General features: G+C 48.5%; 1 protein-coding gene across 1 annotated transcript in view; it reads left to right on the forward strand.

Annotated features, from left to right (window-relative positions):
- Positions 1-17,648, forward strand: part of TLL2 (tolloid like 2) — a 122,417-nt gene that overhangs the window by 23,623 nt on the left and 81,146 nt on the right. Inside the window, exon 3 of the mRNA XM_025880974.2 lies at positions 3,249-3,359. Coding sequence (XP_025736759.2) covers positions 3,249-3,359 — 111 coding nt within the window. The remainder of the gene's footprint in view (positions 1-3,248; positions 3,360-17,648) is intronic.

Raw genomic sequence — 17,648 nt, forward strand, 5'->3', positions numbered from 1 at the left:
TGGGATTTTGATTGAAGCATATTAAACCTACACATTAATTTGAAAAGAATGAACGTTTCAGGAACATAGTATGTTTTTCTTTTCATGTCAGTCACTTTTTATAGCTTTTAGTAGAATTTGACGTTCTTGACATAGTATGACACTTTTTGTATCGAGGTTATTCCTAGATATGTGTTGCTTTTTGCTGCTATTTTAAATATAATTTATTATTTTATTTTATATTATATTATGTTATGTATACCATATAAAATTTTAGTTTATATTGTTTATATTGTATTCATAATATAGCCATTAGCCACATGTAGCAATTTAAATTTTAATTACAATAAAATAAAACGTAAAATTCAGTTCCTCAGTTACACCAGCCACATTTCGAGTGCCCAGTAACCACATGTAGTCATTGGCTACCATATTGCAGAAATGGCTACCATCTTTGCAGAAAATACTATTGCACAGTGGTGTAGTGCTAATTGTTGATACATCATTTTTTCTTATGTGTTGTGACAGTATCTTATTTTATTTGAGAACGCTTTTCAATTTGTTCTTTTCAATTTCTAAGGAGAGCATTGCTTTTATACCAGACCTCTGATTTCTTTTCTACAGCAGTATCACCCTGATTCTCTTCCTAAAGATGAAAGCAGGGACCGCAAACACACCCTGGAGGATTGCCACTCCCACACTTGCCCATGGCAGACATCACTAATCAATCCCAGCACTCTTTGCTGTTCCCTGAACTATTGTTTTTGAAACTTACATCTTAGAGCTCTGCTCTTCTCTGGCTCCAGAGATGGACTAGGATGCACTGGCAGGCCACGAGGTGTCTTCCCCATGTGTGCTCTCCAGGGGAGGGCTCTGATTACACCTCCTGTGAGTAGTTCTCCGATCATCTTTCCTCCATGGCCCTCCATGGCGCCATGGGGCGGGGGGGTGGTCTGTCTTTTCTTTTCCATTATTCTCATTGGCCATATCTGAAGAGGACGTCTTTTTCAGCCCACTTCCTTCCCCATAGAAGGTTGGGGGCTCAAGGATCATTTGGGGTCATTTTAAGTCTCAAAGAGTTGCAGTCTCCTGCAGGCCGTGCTAGTAGCTCTTCTGGCACATGCTTTTCTGAAATGTTAGTCATCTTCCTGTTTGATTCAGCTGCAGGTGGGGTGGTCACATCACGGTTGTTTTCTAGACATGCCTCTCTCTCTGTCTCCGGACTTAGTTGCTGGCACCTGGCATTTGCTAGGCCTCTCTGAGGGAACCATGCTTTTGGTCTCCTGTCCCTCTCCATTCTTCTCCCACTGAAGGAATGTATTGGGCACCATCTTGACTGGTCCTTGCCATAAAGTTGAGTGGTTTATTTTTTCTCACACAGATTTCTTGTATAATTTACATACTGTATAATTCACCACTGTAAGTGTACAATTCAGTGATTTTAGTAAATTCATAGTTGTGCAACCATCACCACAATTAAATTATAGAACATTTCCACCACCGGGGAAAGCTCCCTTGTGCTCATTGATAGCCAAATCTCAGTCCTGCCCCCAACCGTAGCAATCACTAATCTTTCTAGCTCTATAAATTAGCCTTTTCTAGACATTTAATATAAATGGAATCATGTAACATGTAGCCTTTCGCATCTAGCCTCTTTCACTTAGCATGATGTTTTTGAGACTCATACATGTAGTCCGTACATACGTGTGTCATACATGTGTCAAAAGTTTGTTCTTTTTAATTGCTAAATAGCTTACTATTTTATAGATATACCACATTTTGTTTATGTGTTCAACAGCTGATAGACATTTGTGTTGTTTTCAAGTTTGGGGCTATTATGAATAAGGTTGCTGTAAACATTTGAGTTTATGTCTGTGTGAACATATCTTTTCATTTCTCTTGGGAAGATTTCCTAGGAGTGGAATTGCTGGATCATATGATTATATTTAACTTTTTAGGAAACTTTCAGATTTTAAGATTATGTTTTTAAGATCATGTTCAACTTTTTAGGAAACTGCCAAATGATTTTCCATAGGTAGTATACCATCTTATCTTCCAACTAGCAATGAGTGAGAGTTCCCATTTCTCCACACCACAAAGTTAAGTTTTAATTAGCCTCTGTTACTCAAAGGCCCTCTCAGTTTTTCTTTAATTGCTTAGTGATGAGAATAGGTTGGCTCTTCTTGAATTTCTGGACTCTCTCCATGCCTTTACATTCCCACTATAAATTGCCCAGTTCTCTATAAAACCCTTTTCTTTCTTGCAGTACCTTATCAAACACAGCTAATAGCAACCAAGGCGTGCTATTAACATTCTGACTCTCAGTCTCTTCACTTAAAGCCATAGCACATTCAGCTTATCCTCTGCCTTCCAAGGGAATACAGGCCAATATTTTTACCAGGTACCTCATCACTGCATAACATAGTTCACCTCCTTCCAGGCTTCAGTAACAGTTTCCTTGACACCCACTGCCTTGCCCAAACACAACAGATTTTTGTTATAGCAGCATACTACTTCTGGTAGCAATTTCTGTATTTGTCAGGATAAACACATTTGTCTGTGTTCTAGTAACAAATAGCCCCAAATCTCAGAGACTTGTAAAACTAGCAGGTTTTGTTCTCCTCATTCACGCTACATATCCATCCTGGTCAGCCATACCTTTGCTCCACATCATATTTACTCTAGAACCCAGAGTGATAGAGTCGCCCCTATCTAGAACATTGCTTGTCTTTTGGGAAAGGAAAAAGAGGACATGTGCGCTAACTCTTAGGGCTTTCTCTCACATTTATTTATCAGAGCAGGTGAAGTGGCCGATTCTGACATTAATGGGGCAAAGAAATATAATCTTCCCCCAGGGAAGGGCAGCAAATATTGTGAACAGTAGTATCATTTATCACATTATGCTTTTCTTTTATATCCTGGGGACTCTGGAGAAGAAAGAAACAGCTATCTCTATGTGGTGGTTTTGTCCAGAGCTGCTTACAGCTCGAGTAAGACAGGGTGCCCTTTCAAAATACCTTACAGACCTAGGCCTTGATTGGGATGGTGGTTGGCTCCAGCCCTGTGGCTCTGATAAACAGAATTGTTATACGCCATTCTTCTGTCTCTGCCAGCCCGCTGTGTTAGGTTCAGGGAGAGATTTGATTGGATGGATTGTCATTTCTAGAGTTTTGCTACCCAACATCTAATGTCCTCTGGGGCATTAATAAATCCATCTTTTTTTCTGATCTCCAGCCTAAATGGATCCATTTATGTTTTTTTCTCTCCAGCTGTCTTTTGGGGAGACATTGCCTTAGACGAAGAGGATCTGAAGTTATTTCACATTGACAAAGCCAGAGACTGGATCAAGCAGTCAGCAGAGGAAGGGGGACATAGCACCGGTAAGCACTGTGTCCCCCATTTTTCTTTCTCTGGGGAGAGGGGTCAGGGACTCTGGCAAGTGTGGGTGTGGACCATGACACATCAGTGTTTGACCTGTCAGTCCCATGCCCGCCTGTCTGTGGGAAACCAGAGGGCTCACTCTTTCTGCACTGCAGGCTGTGGAGCTGGAGCCTCCAGGGTTGCTGATCCTTGTAAGAAAATCTCCATTTGCCTCTTTATCTGAAGGTTCAGACTTGAGCTCAGTGTGGGTTCTCAGGACGTTGGCCCCTGGGTGGGTTCCACACTTCCCAGACTAGAGAGAATTCCTCCGTGGGCTCCACCTCGGGCATGTCTGTGGATGATGCTAATAACGCTCAGCACTAGGAAAGATGTTTGCTCACGGGGCGCTGTGCACTTGTTTTGCAGTCAAACCAGGAAACGGATGGGACTTCAGACTTTGATTACTCTTCTTCCTCCTTGCCTCCACCCTGGGGGGAATAGTAGTGGGACTAGTCTCTTGAGTCCTACGCCCCCGCCCCGGGCTCAGACGCCTCAGCTCTGGGGAATCCCCATTCTTAGCAGCAGCAAAGGGGCTGCCCTGTGAGGCGGCCGGGCCGGTGCGGCTCACCATGGCTGGCTGTTTGGTGCCCAGGGCTCACATATGCCCGAGGCTACACTGCCCCTGCTACCTGCCGCCCCTGCCCACACCCTCTTTTCCTTTCTTTGGAGACTTTTAAAAACTTATTGTGCTATGAACGCAAGAGATTTGCTCTCTTAACAAATTTTTAAGTGCACAAATAGTATTATAAACTATAGGCTCAGGGTGGTGTGGCAGACCTCCAGAACTTATTCCTCTTGTGTAATTGAGCTTTGTACCCTTTTTTGGGGCACCTGTGGTGGCCAAGTGCAGTGCTGGAAAAAGAGGAGTAAGATGGGACCCCTGCCTTAAGGGAGACCATTCCTGCCAAGCAGACACGGTTTAGACCTGGGCAAGCTCTTTATCATCTCCGAGGTTCAGTTTTCCTATCTGCAAAATGGGGATGAAACCATCCCTCACACCACAGGGGGTTGGGAGGATCAAGTCCCAGGGTAATGGGCTAGCCTGGTGCCTGGCACATAGCAAGTTCTCGGGCAACGGCAGATATTATCACTGAGGTGCTCCTCTCTAGTGGAATGAAATTGACAGGTGAAGAGATAAACTGCAGTTCCTCATGGCAAGGGCTGTAATGAACCAAGAGAAGTGGGAAGAGAGGAGAGTGAGGGGAAGAAGGCTACACAGGGGAGCCAGGAAAGCCATTGTGGGAATGGACACCCTTGCATCATGTCTTGAAAGATGAGAATGAGTCCTTGAAGTAAAGAATTGAGAAAACACATTTCAGGCAGTGGGGAAGCCACACGGGGAGTATGAGAGCGCCTGTCTTTACTCGGGGAGCCTCAGAAAGGGGCGAGTCACTGGAGGGTGGCTCTTTGGGGTAGGCTGTGGTAGAGAGAGGCACCCGCCGAGGTTGGTGGGGGTAGATGGTGAGGGTGCCTGTTAGAGGGGTGGGTGGGAATGTGTCCAGAGTAAGGGGGCAGCTCCCACGGCTCATGAGGAATCTGAGCAGCTCCAGGGACTGGGCCAAGTCCAAGAACCCCCCAGGGGCTGGGGGATGAGGGGAGAGCAAGAAGGCAAAGGTTGTCAGGAGGTCAGAGGGACCCTACTGCCAAGGGTTGGGAGGAAGGAGGAACAGTTCAGCCCTTCAGAGCTTCTTTTTGGTGTCTGGTTCTAGAACTATAATTTCTTAGGAGTTTTGAGGCCTCTCGTGTGTGGTTTGGATAGTCTGTTTGAATTCTAAATGGTTTTTTACAAGGCAAATTATTTTTCACACCAATATATATAACCTTAATGGAGCTCTAAAAAAAGGAAGCGTCTCTTCATAATTCTACCACTCCAGCTAACCAGTTCTTACCTGGAGGCCTAGAGAAGTTGACCTGATTGTAATCTCTGTGTGGTTAAAATTTTTTAAGACTTTTTTTTTTTTTTTTGCAATATTACTTAAAAGTTGCAAACTTCACATATCTCCAGTATACGGGATGATGGAACTTCTACATATGTCCACATAAACCCCACCCAAACCAAGGCATGGAACATTTCCGGAACCATAGACACTCCCTTGTGCCCCCGTCTAGTCAATACCCATTCCACAGCAGCCACAGACTCATTTTACCTGCAGAAATAGCATCACACAGCATGTATTCTTTGTGTCTGTCTTATTTCACTCAGCTTTTTGACCTTGTTGAGTGAAGTAGTTCGTTCTCTCTCGTTGTTGTGTGGTATTCTCTCGTGTGTTCAAATGCTAGCGTGGTCATCCTTCTATTAACGGACATTTAGACCATTCACAGTTTTGGGCTATGATCAATAAAGCTGCTACCGATGTTCTTATACATACCTTTTGGTGGACACAAACTCTCATTTCCATCGGGCAACCAGGAGTGGGATTGCTGGGTCATAGACTACGTAAGTTCAGCTTTAGTAAATACTGTCTGTTCTCCAAAGAAGTTGCACTAATTTACATTCTATGTGGGTGCGTACTGATTTCGAAGGCAGGAGTGGTGTCCGTGCAAGATCCAATGAGGACTTCGGGGGCTGGGGCATGGTCTCTCTGGCCTGGGGACCCTTCTCCCATACTTTGGACCAGCACAGCAGTGAGTTGGTGCTCGTCCACCAACACGAACGTTCAGGGTCACCCCAATCAGTGATCCTTGTGTTGTCCTTGGGGGACCCACCATGGCACAGCATGGGGCTTGGCAGATGTGAGTGGGAGACCCCAGAGAGAGGCTGGGAGTGGCCAGCCACCATGCCAGCTGTAGGTGAGCTCCTGGAGAGGCGCCTGCTCAGAAGGTTGCCTCAGGATGCTGCAGTGAAGGGAAGCCTAGCAGCCCTGCCTTCTCCTCCCTCCTGGCACTCCCCCAAGGCCAACATGGTCAGCCTCTGGTCTAAGAACTTGAGTCTTCTCTTTCCTTACTCCTTGTGAACTAGGAGAGGACAGAGACCACATCACATTTGTCTTTGGATCCCTTTGGAGGTGACCCAGTCTCCTGTATGTACAAGGCACTGGCCAACGTGGGTGGAGAGGAAGAAGGAAGGGGTTGGCAGAGATTGGCAGAGCCTGGAACCATCTCCTATGGGCCTAAATGATCAAGAGCTCCAACAGGGCTTTGCTTCCAGGAGAGTGGTTAAAGCACTGGTTATAGTCACGGGTTTTAGGATCAGACTGTCTGGGTTTGGATCCTTGAACTGGGCCTCAGTTTCTTCATCTATCAAAAGGGAATAGTGATGTTATAAGGACAAAAAGAATACATATAAAGTGCTTAGCACGGTGCCTGGCTAATAGTAAGTGCTCAATAAATATCAGCTCTGCCACCTCCTCGTTATTATTAGTAGTAGTGTCTGCAGAAAGCACTGACCTGGGAGGGTTTAGGCTAACATGGAGAATGAGAGAAATTTGCTGGGTGTGCTGGAGGGAACATTGGTAGCTTGGGTTTGAGGGCTTTGAAACATACACCTACCTGGTATTTCCTCCTTCCCAAGCTCAGAATGTTGTTTTCTTTCTTTTTTTTTTCTGGTGTGCTTTTATGGCGGAGTGATTTTTATCCTGATCGCTTTTCTCTGTGGGCCAATAGTACTTTGCATCTATCTAGAATAGTTATTTTATTTTCGGAATGGGAATATTTTTATTGTTTTGGCTGATGAAACTAATACTGCCAGTTGTTTAAAAAAAAAAAAGTCCAGTAGCTCAAAATTGGACAAAGTAGAAAGTAAAAATCTCCTGTTCTCCCAGCCCCAGGGATCCGTGTCATTATCTGTTTGCTGGATTCCTTCCAGCCTCACTGGGCTCAGGCTGTGGGCATACAGATATTTTTAAAACATAGAAGGGATTTTTCTCAACACCTTCTTGTGCAATCTGCATCTTTCAGTTAACACCACCTCATAGACATCTTTTCTTTTTTTTTTTTTTTAAAGATTTTATTTATTTATTCATGAGAGGCAGAGAGAGAGAGAGAGAGAGAGAGAGAGGCAGAGGGAGAAGCAGGCTCCCAAGGAGCAGGGAGCCTGATGCGGGACCCGATCCCAGGACCCTGGGATCATGACCTGAGCTGAATGCAGACGCTTAACCATCTGAGCCACCCAGGCACCCATAGACATCTTTTCATGCAGTACATTGTAGTCTATCACACTTAATGCACAACTGTGCCATAATTCATCAAACTAATCCCATACAGGTGGACATGAAGAGTGTTTCCCTTTTCTTCCTGTAATTTTTTTCCTTTTAGAAACAATGGTGCTATGAACAACTTTGTGCATTGATCCTTAAACATTTGCTTTGATTAAAAAATAAAAAGGAACCACATCCTTACTCAGCCTTCCTGCTTCCAAATGTGTGAAAGGATGTATTCTTAGATTTAGGTTATTTCATTTCCAAGCTTTGGTTAGTGCCCCTATGTTCCAGGGGAGGGAAGGAAGTTCAAGGAGGGGGCACTGAATCCCTGGAGGAGGATCCGAGTGGGGAGGGCACAGAACCCTAAGTGCAGCCCCAGCGGCCTTCTTTCCCTGGTTCCTCCTGTGAGTTTGGAGCTGCTTTCTTGGCTGCCGAATGAAACAATATCATTGCCCCAGAAGTGACCAAGGTGGCCTCATTCCCTAGATATGTCCAATGTCCGAAATTCAGTGGGTGGGAGAACCAGCTTTCCCAGCTCCCGTGTGGCCCTCTGCTGGGCCAGCCTGTCTGCATGTTGCCAATTAGAAGGAACAGAGAACAGGGCGCCTGGGTGGCTCAGTTGGTTAAGCGACTGCCTTCGGCTCAGGTCATGATCCTGGAGTCCCTGGATCGAGTCCCGCATCAGGCTCCCTGCTCGGCAGGGAGTCTGCTTCTCCCTCTGACCCTCCCCCCCATGTGCTTTCTCTCTCTCTCATTCTCTCTCTCTCTCTCAAAAATAAATAAATAAATAATCTTTAGAAGGAACAGAGAACAGCAGAGGTGCGTGTAATCGTTCCTTTGCCATCCCTTGGAAAGTAGGCTGCAGCCTCTCTGGGCCAAAGGGTGAGCAAAGGGTTGTGCCTGGGTTGGTTTATGAGCCCACCTGGGGTGCTGCACGGGCCACAGAAAAAAGCTGCTGGGACCCCAAACAGGGAGCATCCTTGGCATTCACTTAGAGGAATCAGTCTCCCTGCCTCTAGTCCCTCCTTCCCCATCCTGCTTCCAGGTGATCTTCCTGGCCCTGGCCTGGCAACCGCTGGAGTGGGGGGAATAATGTCCCCCCAGACTCATGTCTACCTGGAACCTCAGAATGTGACCTTAAGGTGGAACTAGAGGATTTACAGATGTAATTAGTTAAGGGTCTTGAGATGAGCCCTAAATCCAGTGATGGGAGTCTTTATAAGAAGCGGAGAGCACACAGGGCGAGGAGGGAGGAAGAGGGCGTGTGAGGGGAGCAGCGGAGACTGGAGCGAAGCATCTATGAGCCTGGGAAGGGCCAGGATTGCCCGAGCTGCCCCGGGTTGGCAGGAGGGTGAGGAAGGCTCCTTCCCTAGAGCCTTCAGAGGGAGCATGGCTCTGCCAACACCTTGATTTCAGATTGCTAGCCCTCAGAACTGGGAGAGAATGGATTTCTGTTGTTTCAAGCCACCCACCCTGTGGTACTTTGTTAGAGCAGTCCTGGGAGACCCACACAACAGCTACACTGCTTAAAACCCTTGGTGGCTCCCTATCACTTAGCAGAAACACTCCTGAGTCCGACCTTGGTTTGGGCTGTCTGCGCTCTGTCTACAACCTACATATCCAGCCCCCTACCCTCTCCTTGTCCTCCAGCCAAACAGAATGACACTGTGTCTGTACAAGCCCGGAGTTTCTCTCCTTTCAGCCTTCCGTTCCAACTGCACCCTCTGTTGCAGGTCCCCTTTCTGCAGAGAGAGCCCTGAATGCCCAGAGAAAGCCAACGACTCCTCCAGGGCCCTACAACTGGTGTGCGCTCACGACGCAACTTGCTCAGCATGGCTGCCAGCTTGGAAGGCCACCTGGGTTGACAGTGCTGTGAAAATTAGCCTCCTGTTGTGCTTGGGATGCAAAGAGCTCTATTTTCTCCCCAGTTTCAGACAGGCCCTGGCCCCGCCGTGGGAGCTACCAGGGGAAGTGGCAGCGGCATTTTGGCTGTGTGCGGGGCAAGGAGGCGAGAGGGCATTCTTTGGGGAGAGAAAGTCCTTCTGTGTGCATTTTATTTGCAGAAAGAAGAATGGGAGCTCAGAGCAGCCGCGGGCCAAGCTGTTCTATGAATGGGACCCTTGAATTAACATTGCAGAGTCTCCTAAAGCAGCTAATCGGATTAGCTGTGTAGTGAAGGAAGTACTTAGCGGGACCCACACGCAGGCACACACACACTCTCCGACCGTCTTGCGTCCTCTTCGACGGGGTGGGGCAGAGCCCGAGAGCCCCGTTCCCGAGGCCCGAGCCACCTCTTGTGCTAACTACACAAGGTGCAGGGCGATGTGGTTGATGTTTTGGACTTCTGTTTGTTTGTATCTTCCCTAAAGAGTCCAGAGGACGCCAGTGCTGCACATTCTCATCTTCGCAAACGTCTGGAAACCTGGAGACAACGTCTCGCCTCACCGTTACCTCCACCCGGATGATGGATCTGATTTCTTGGGCTTTGTCATGAGGACTTGGAAAGGGGAGATGGTTGTAATGACCCGTTGGCTCTGATGGAAGCTGATGGCCCCATCTTGTCTATTCTGAGCCCCTGGGCCATGTCCAGCTCTCTTTAAGACACCGACCTACCTCTAAATCCTCAGTTCCTAAATTCCTGCCAGATGTGTGAGCATCTGCATAAGCCCAGCAGTTTTGGCTCCTGAGTTCAAAAGAATGAAATAGCAGGCGTGAAGGACGTAGGTTTGGGTACCTTGCCTCCCTTCTCTGGGCCTCCTCTCTGAACCATGAGGGCCCTTCCACCTGGCAGACCCTTCAGCTCCTAGAGTTCCTTTTCTCACTCTGCCCATGACTTGGAGTGGCACACATTGCCGTCACCTGGTCTCGGTGCGCCCACTGAATAGCCGCATGAGATGTTCTTCTTATGTGGACATCCGGACCTTGCAGAACTGCAGTGTGGAAAGGCTTGAGTGGTGGAGTCAGGTGAGCCTCGGTTTTCCTCTCTGGCTCTGTATTGATTAGCTGGGGGGGTCAGGGTGACTCATCCCTTATCTGTAAAATGGGCTATTAATGCCTGTCTTGCAGGGGGATTGAAAGGCGGGATAGGGAAAGCACTTACACCAGGGTCTGACACCAGGCAGGTGCCCAATAGTCATAGCCACCGTGGCTGCCCTTGTGCGGGCTCCTGTCTGGCCCACCGCTGTGTCTCAGACTCCACATCCCCCTTATGCCCCCGAATTCCCTTTCATTGCTGTACGTACTCTGCAGCACCCTCCCTGGGGTCTCTGGAGCTGGGCCGGCAGCACTGGGATCTGACCCACCCACGGGACATCTCTATCAATTCCCTAGCCTTCCCTGGTCCTCCTGAGTCAAACTCTAGGATCTCACAGTTGGCCAGAGAGAGACCTGAAAATGGATTGGATGCCGGCAGCAACAACAAAGAGAATAATACTAATTAGCATTTGCTGTACGCTGCGTATGTCTTACGGACTCTCAACACATGATCTCATTTAACCGTCACACAGCGGTTCTAGGTGGTAGGTACTGTTGGTGTAGACACGAAGGCTAATGTTCAGAGAGGTATGTAACTAACTCTAATACAGCGGATTACTGGCAGGGCCCAGATTAGGACTTAACTCTCAGGTCAAAGGCCCTACTTTTAGCCCCTACCCTCCATTGCTTCTAGGAACAGCTGCTGGCATCACCACTAACACTGTCCCCTTGAGCCACTCGATCCCCCCATCAGCACCCTTGAGAGGCGATAGGGAAAGACATGGAAGAGTTCCATGCGCCATTGGGGCTGTACCTCATCGTGCCCTCCCTGTTGTGTCAGGTCACTTTCAGGGTGTGCCTTGCTGGATCCCCCAGCCTGTCCCAGCTGTGACTCGTCTTTGGTCTTGGCTTGTCTTCTTTTGTTCCAGCATCAGGCTTGGCACATGAAAGATGCCAGACAAACGCTTGTGGTCTGTGGATGGGGCCACGAGCCTCAGGAGTGCTTGGTGGCCTCCATGCTTCCCGGCTCCTCTGCTCCCGCCAGAGGTCAGTTGGGGTTAGGACTGCACCCGAATGTGGGGTGCCAGCAATGAAAGAAATGCTTAGGGGGTGGTGGCCTCGGGCTGGGCAAGCCCCGATCACCTTGCAGGAAGTGTCCAAAAAGGGCATCATTTAGCCATGTGGCCAAAAGCTTTCTTTACTGGGCCCCTCACATAGATTCCCAGATGGAAATGCGGTCTTTTCCATGCCAGAGAGGGTGTGCTGGCATTCTGCTCACCCCTCCAGGGCTCCTTTCATCCCTTCTCCCCCAAGACCTGCAGCCCCTCCCCTGCCCTCCCCAGCCAACTGCTCCCATCATCCCTGCCCTCCTCTGAGAATTCTCCTTGGCTCCTGTGGTGTAGAACTTGGTTTTTCCTTGCTGAACTCCTACTCAGGCATGTGTCTGCCTCACAGCTCTGCTGACCCTCTGACACCAGCGTTCTCTCCCTCCCTCCTTCCTTCAAGTAATAACAGATGCCAACTGGGGACCTCTTCTGTGCTGAGCACCAAGGATACCCACTTTCTCTCCTGCCATGCAAGAGATGGAGCTTTAATGATGGCTGTGATTATGGTCATGTTTTAGAGTAGGGGAGGGATGGGGCACCCTGGAGGGGGTGGGACCTGGGATCCAAAGCCCCTGCTGGTGTAGGGCAGCCACCAACCCCCCAGAGGAGGCGTGATCCAGTAGGCAGAGGGAAGGCCCCAGGTGACAGCTGTCATCCAGGCAGGAGTTGGTGTTGGAGATCCAGCCTGGGGCACGGGGCCTGCCAGGGGGCAAAGCAGGGCCACCAGGAGGGCAAGAGGCAAATAGCATCAGAAGGACCTTTAGTCAGACTCACAGGAAGTTCCAGTTTTGTGCTGCGAGCTTAGGAGGACAAGGCAAGGACCCCCAATCCTTCTGGGGCATGGGTATTAGGGAGGACAATAAGCTGGCGACTTGGCCTGAGAGAATAAAATGAAGACAGGGGTCAGAAATTAGGCAGGAGCACACGGATCTAAAGGTGAAGTGCTTCTGAGACACTCCCATTTGAGCCTAAACTCCCTATATCTACCTTCACTGCTGCCCCCCCAGCTGCCTGACTTGGGACAGGGCTGGCCACAGTGTAGGGCGGGCTGAGCCCACAGACTGCAGTCGGCAGCCGGGAAGGGGAGAACAGTGGGGCAGGAATTGGGCAAGGCCTGGCAGCTATTCTGCCCATAAAATCTTCAATTTAGTAGGATAATTTGAGATGATAAAGAGGCATCTGATAAAATGCACATCTGTTCTTTGGGAAGGAAAAAAGAATGCAACATAAGGATTCTATCATCTCATTCCCTGGGGTCTCATTCAGAGGCTGATTTATACCTTGGATTGAAGCCAGAGTTCGCTGTGAACTTGAAGTGTTGGGAAAAGTAAATTCACCTTTAGGTTGATTTTTGTTATGACTGCATTTCTCAGAATTTGGGGACACTGGGCGGGAAGTCCACTTGGAGCCACAATAGGGTGCAGAGCTGGGTCGGGGGGGTGACCACCCTTGGGCATTTGTCCAAGGAGCTCCAATCCTGGGCCCCTCATGGACCTCGAATCCGGGAGCCTGAGTCAAAATTGGGAGATTAGCTTGAGAAGCCCGGACAAACAAGATTTAGCACCTGGCATTGTAGGCCAAGTTCTCTCCATTTCAGCTTACAGAATCAAGATAGCTCAAGTAAAGAATTTACTTAAGAATATATTCTCAGGGCCACCTACCGACAGAAACAGAGAAGAGCCAGCCTCTTGGGGACTGGACTAGGAATTGGAGAGAAAGGAGCAAAGCTGGCTTCTCTTCTCAGGGGCCACACAGTGCCTTATTTTTGCTTTTGCCTCTTCTTGCCCCTGACCCATCATGGCGGCCATGCCTGAGTTGCCATCATGATCCTCAACTCGAGGGTGCTCCTTTGGCTGCCTGCAGTGCCTCCCTAGGTAGGGTGCTGTGGAAGTCCTAAGAGTAGCAGGAATCTCCCAAGGAGAGAATATAAAGTGAGCTGACCAGAGGGCTGACAACAGAGCCCCAAGGGGGTAGGTGGAGGAAAAAACTTATGATGGAAGCAGGTGGGTCTGTTTCTGTGGCTCTGAGAAGAATGAATGATGGAGCAGCCTCCGCTTTGAGGAGGTGATGGGTGAGTGAGGACCCTTTGAGGAGGTGATGGGTGAATGAAGACCCCCAGGGGTGGAGCTGTGGAGGCAGTCCCTTTTGGGTTAACTTGGTCTTGGGCCACACCTGGTAACCTCACACCCACTTTGCCATTGCTATTATTTCCATGAGAAAATACTTTCTGGGTTCCCATCAGCCATCTTAATACATGGGATCTGGGAACACAGCCTCATGAGAGCTGGGGATTGCCTGTATCAGAGGAGGACCCAGTCATTGCCCCTCGGTTTTGTCTAACAGAAAGATTTTGCCTTACCTCCCTAGACATCATTCTTTGGTTCTTCATCATCTGATTCCATTTCTCGCTGCCCTTTACCTGGGTATGTCTTTGTTTGTATTTATTGAATGGAATTCTATGTTTCCTGTTTTTAACTTAAATAGTAGATCTCTAGAACAGAATGAAATGAAATAAACCATCCTTGAGGCTTGCTTATTTAGGCTGCCTTCCAATCCATCATTCTAGTATCAGTGGCCTAGTTATAAAAAATATTCCCCCTCCTGACTTAAGAGAACCCTGTGGTGAATCCTTTTTAACAAAATAAAGGATGCTTTTATCCAATAAGGAAATCACCCCCTAAATATTTTGTTAGTATTTTCAGTTTTCTTAAAGCTATGCACCTTTGCTCTTGTATTTCTTGGCCATTCTAGATGTGTGCATTTTGTCACAGCTGGAACCTGACCTCTGTCGCAAATGCATTTGCTAAAGTATTTTCTTCTTGGGCGTGATAATGAACTCAGTTGTTTTTGGACAAAACCAGCGCCACAACACTTCAGAGTTAGCCACTGCATGACAGACCTTGACCATGTCGCTTCGCTTCGCGGGACTTCACTTTCCTTATCTGTAAAATGAAGGGTTGTGCTCTAAGCCTCCTGAGGGCCACGAATGTGTCTCTTGGTTCCTTTGCCAACGATAATCCAGAAATGTATGGAGACTAAACGTGTGGTCTTTGCTGCATGCACAGCTGGTTAGAGAACCACAGGATCTTTGGCTTCTCCTTCATTTGATGACTCACAGAACTTCAGAATGTTCTGCTCAAATTGTACCTAACCTGAGACCCTTCAGTGGGCTCCCCTAGGTGTTGGCAGAAACCTGTCTGTGGCCTCCCTTCGTCCTGTCTTAGAAAACAACAACACACAACAATGGGCAGGAGAGAGAAGTTTAAGAGAGCCGAGACTGCCTCCAAAGCCACCGAGGACCAGTGACAAGTGGGCTGGGCCCGGAGAGCTGGAGATGCAACCTGCTGAGGGGCAGCAGGTGGTCCTGCCAGTGTGTTTGGGATGAGACTCCTGCCACCTTCCATTGTGCTAACCTGTGGCTGATGTGCAGGATGGCCAGAGCAAAATCCCATTTCTTTGGGGGCTGTTTACAGTGAGGTCTGCAGGTCATTATTTCTGTGGTTTCCAAGGAGGTCCAGGGAGAGGAGGTGATGATGGTGGTGGAGTTGCCAGTGGAATCTCATCCTGTGTTCTGGTCATCTTATTTCTCTTCAGTGTCCTTTAATGAGCTTGTTTGCCCACAGACAGTGAGAGAAAAGCCCCAGCTGGCCTTGGCACTGAGCCTCTAACTCGCTTCTGCTACTCCTTGCTTTCTGCTTCCCAGGTTCTCTGCTACCCTGCTGCTCCCCTAGACCTGGACTGCCATTGCTGGAAGAAGGAGATCCTGTCTCCTCTGACGTTGGCACCCCCTAGAAGCATGGCTTTCCCATTTACTCTGCAGCCCAGAGGTCCTAAGCAGTCAGCCCACCAGCCAAATCTGGTCTGCAGATGTGTTTTGTTTGTTTTGTAGTGCTCACATTTTTAAACTTGCTGCCAATATTTGAAAAAAAAAATCAGATTTCTCATAAAAATCCGGAACTAAGTCTGGCTTCTCTTGAAAAGTTGGGAGATCTGGCCATGCTGGTCCAGCATTTCCACATGGCAACAATCGATGGAGTTGCATAAGGATGGGTTGACCTCCGGAGGAGCGCATGCTCTGCGGTTTGCCACAGACCCCACTAGCCCTCTTTGTCTCTCACAGCCAGCCTCTTGCACTCTGATGTGTTGCTTGCCTGGCCCCCCAGCTCTAGCATCTGAGTTTGCATATTGGGCCAGTGGGTAAAGGATACCATCCTTGGGCCCTAAATCAGATCCCATGGCACTGACCACACCACTTCTCTCTTCTCCGCCAAGGGAGGAGGGTCCCAGAGCTGCAACTGTTGCCTGGTAATCTGAAGAAGATCCTTCTTCTGGAGACTCTTTTCTTGAACTTTCGGTCTCTGGCACCTCTTTGCAATACAGCATGCCATGTCTGGGGCTCTGCATGGCACTGGGGAAGAAACACAGAAAAAGACAGAAGAGCGCACTCAGTGTCTTGGAGGGCATGTTTTATGGCCCAGCAAATGCATTGGCATCAGAACAGGATCTTTGTGCCCTAGTGAATCAGTGGGATGGGAGCATTAATAGATATTAACTTCTCAGAAGCAAAGGGGCCATTACATTTCACTGACATATGCCATCACCCAGAAAAACCCTAGTCACCTTAACCTCTGTTTACCTATAGTATCTTTTAGAGGTGAAGCCATTGCTCTGCAGCTCTCCTTGAACCGAGCTGATGTCTCTCCAGAAAGGTCAAACAAAGACAGGCCATGGGGCTCTGTGATCCTTTCTGCTTCTCTCCTCTAGTTCCCTGGAGAGGGCTTGGGTTGGTCTTCCTGTCTTTGTTTTCCTGAGTTCCCTGCTACTCTTTCTGTGACCCAGTCCATGGGGCTTGCTCTGTGAGACATCTGTAAATCTTTACTGGTCATTTGGTTATCTGTGCAGAGGCCATGTGATAAAACCCTTCTAAGATTTTTCTGTGAGGACACACATATGCCTCTTCTGAACTTTCCACATAGTGAAAATCCTACCCCTCAAGTCTAGGTAACCTTTCTTCAGTATCTGGGGTTTCCTCTTCATTCTCTGCTCCTATCACATAGTAAGGGACAGAACCATGAGGCAAAGACCGAGGGCTGGGGGTTAGACCCTCCCAGCTCTGCTGCATACCAGCTGGTGACCACAGATCAAGTGCTTTACCTCGTTGAAACTTGGTTTCCTCATCTGTAAAATGGGGACAACAGTAACAATACCTCACCCCACACAGGGGCAGTGAATATTGGCCGGGATAATATATGCCAACATTCGCCAACCCAGTTCCGTCCAACTTGGATGGACATATTTGTTATGCATGTGTCACAAAAACTGCATGGAGGAAATACACAGGGTGCTATCTCTACCCAAGGAGTTAAGTGTCTTGTTAGGAACAACAGACTTGGTTCACAAATAGTTATACCGTGGGCCTGGTATGATCGGGCCCAGGAGCTCCTTGAGAGCAATGACTGGGTCTGGTCTATTTTTCTATCTCTGGCCCCTGGTACAATGCCTGGCACAGAGAGGTGCCCCATAAGAGCTAGTTCAATGAGGGAACGAATGAATGAATGAATAAAGGGCCATGAAGGAGATGTAAATGAAGCACAGAGGAGGGGGATGCGTCGTGGAGGAAGTAGAGCAGGGCCCTGAAGGATTTTGACTAGGGTTGTAGCTGGAAGGATTGTGTGTTGCAGGGGGAAGGCAGAGCTTGAATGTAGTCGTGGAGGGGGAGCTTGGCAGAGAGAACCGAGTGGTTCAGGGTGGCTGGCAGGTCGGCGGGACATGGCAGGTGGGGGAGAGAAGCTGGAAAGACACATTGGGATCACACTCTGGTGGGACTTGGGCTAAGGACTCTCCCCCCATATGTTGCCCTCTTCCCCGCCCCAGGGCCTGCAATGTCTTTGCCCCTCACCATCTGCCTTTCCCTCAAACTCTGCCACCCCTTCTCCGGGAAGCCCCCACATGCCCAGATCTCCTCCTTTTTTCCCAGGCTGGGCAGTGAGCTCTGTGAACCATCATGTGTCTGTGTGCTCCCAGTGCCTAG

This window comes from Callorhinus ursinus, unplaced genomic scaffold, assembly GCF_003265705.2.
Source record: "Callorhinus ursinus isolate GAN/ISIS: 27379988/994484 unplaced genomic scaffold, GSC_fseal_2.0 scaffold20, whole genome shotgun sequence".
Classification (NCBI taxonomy): Eukaryota; Metazoa; Chordata; class Mammalia; order Carnivora; family Otariidae; genus Callorhinus; species Callorhinus ursinus.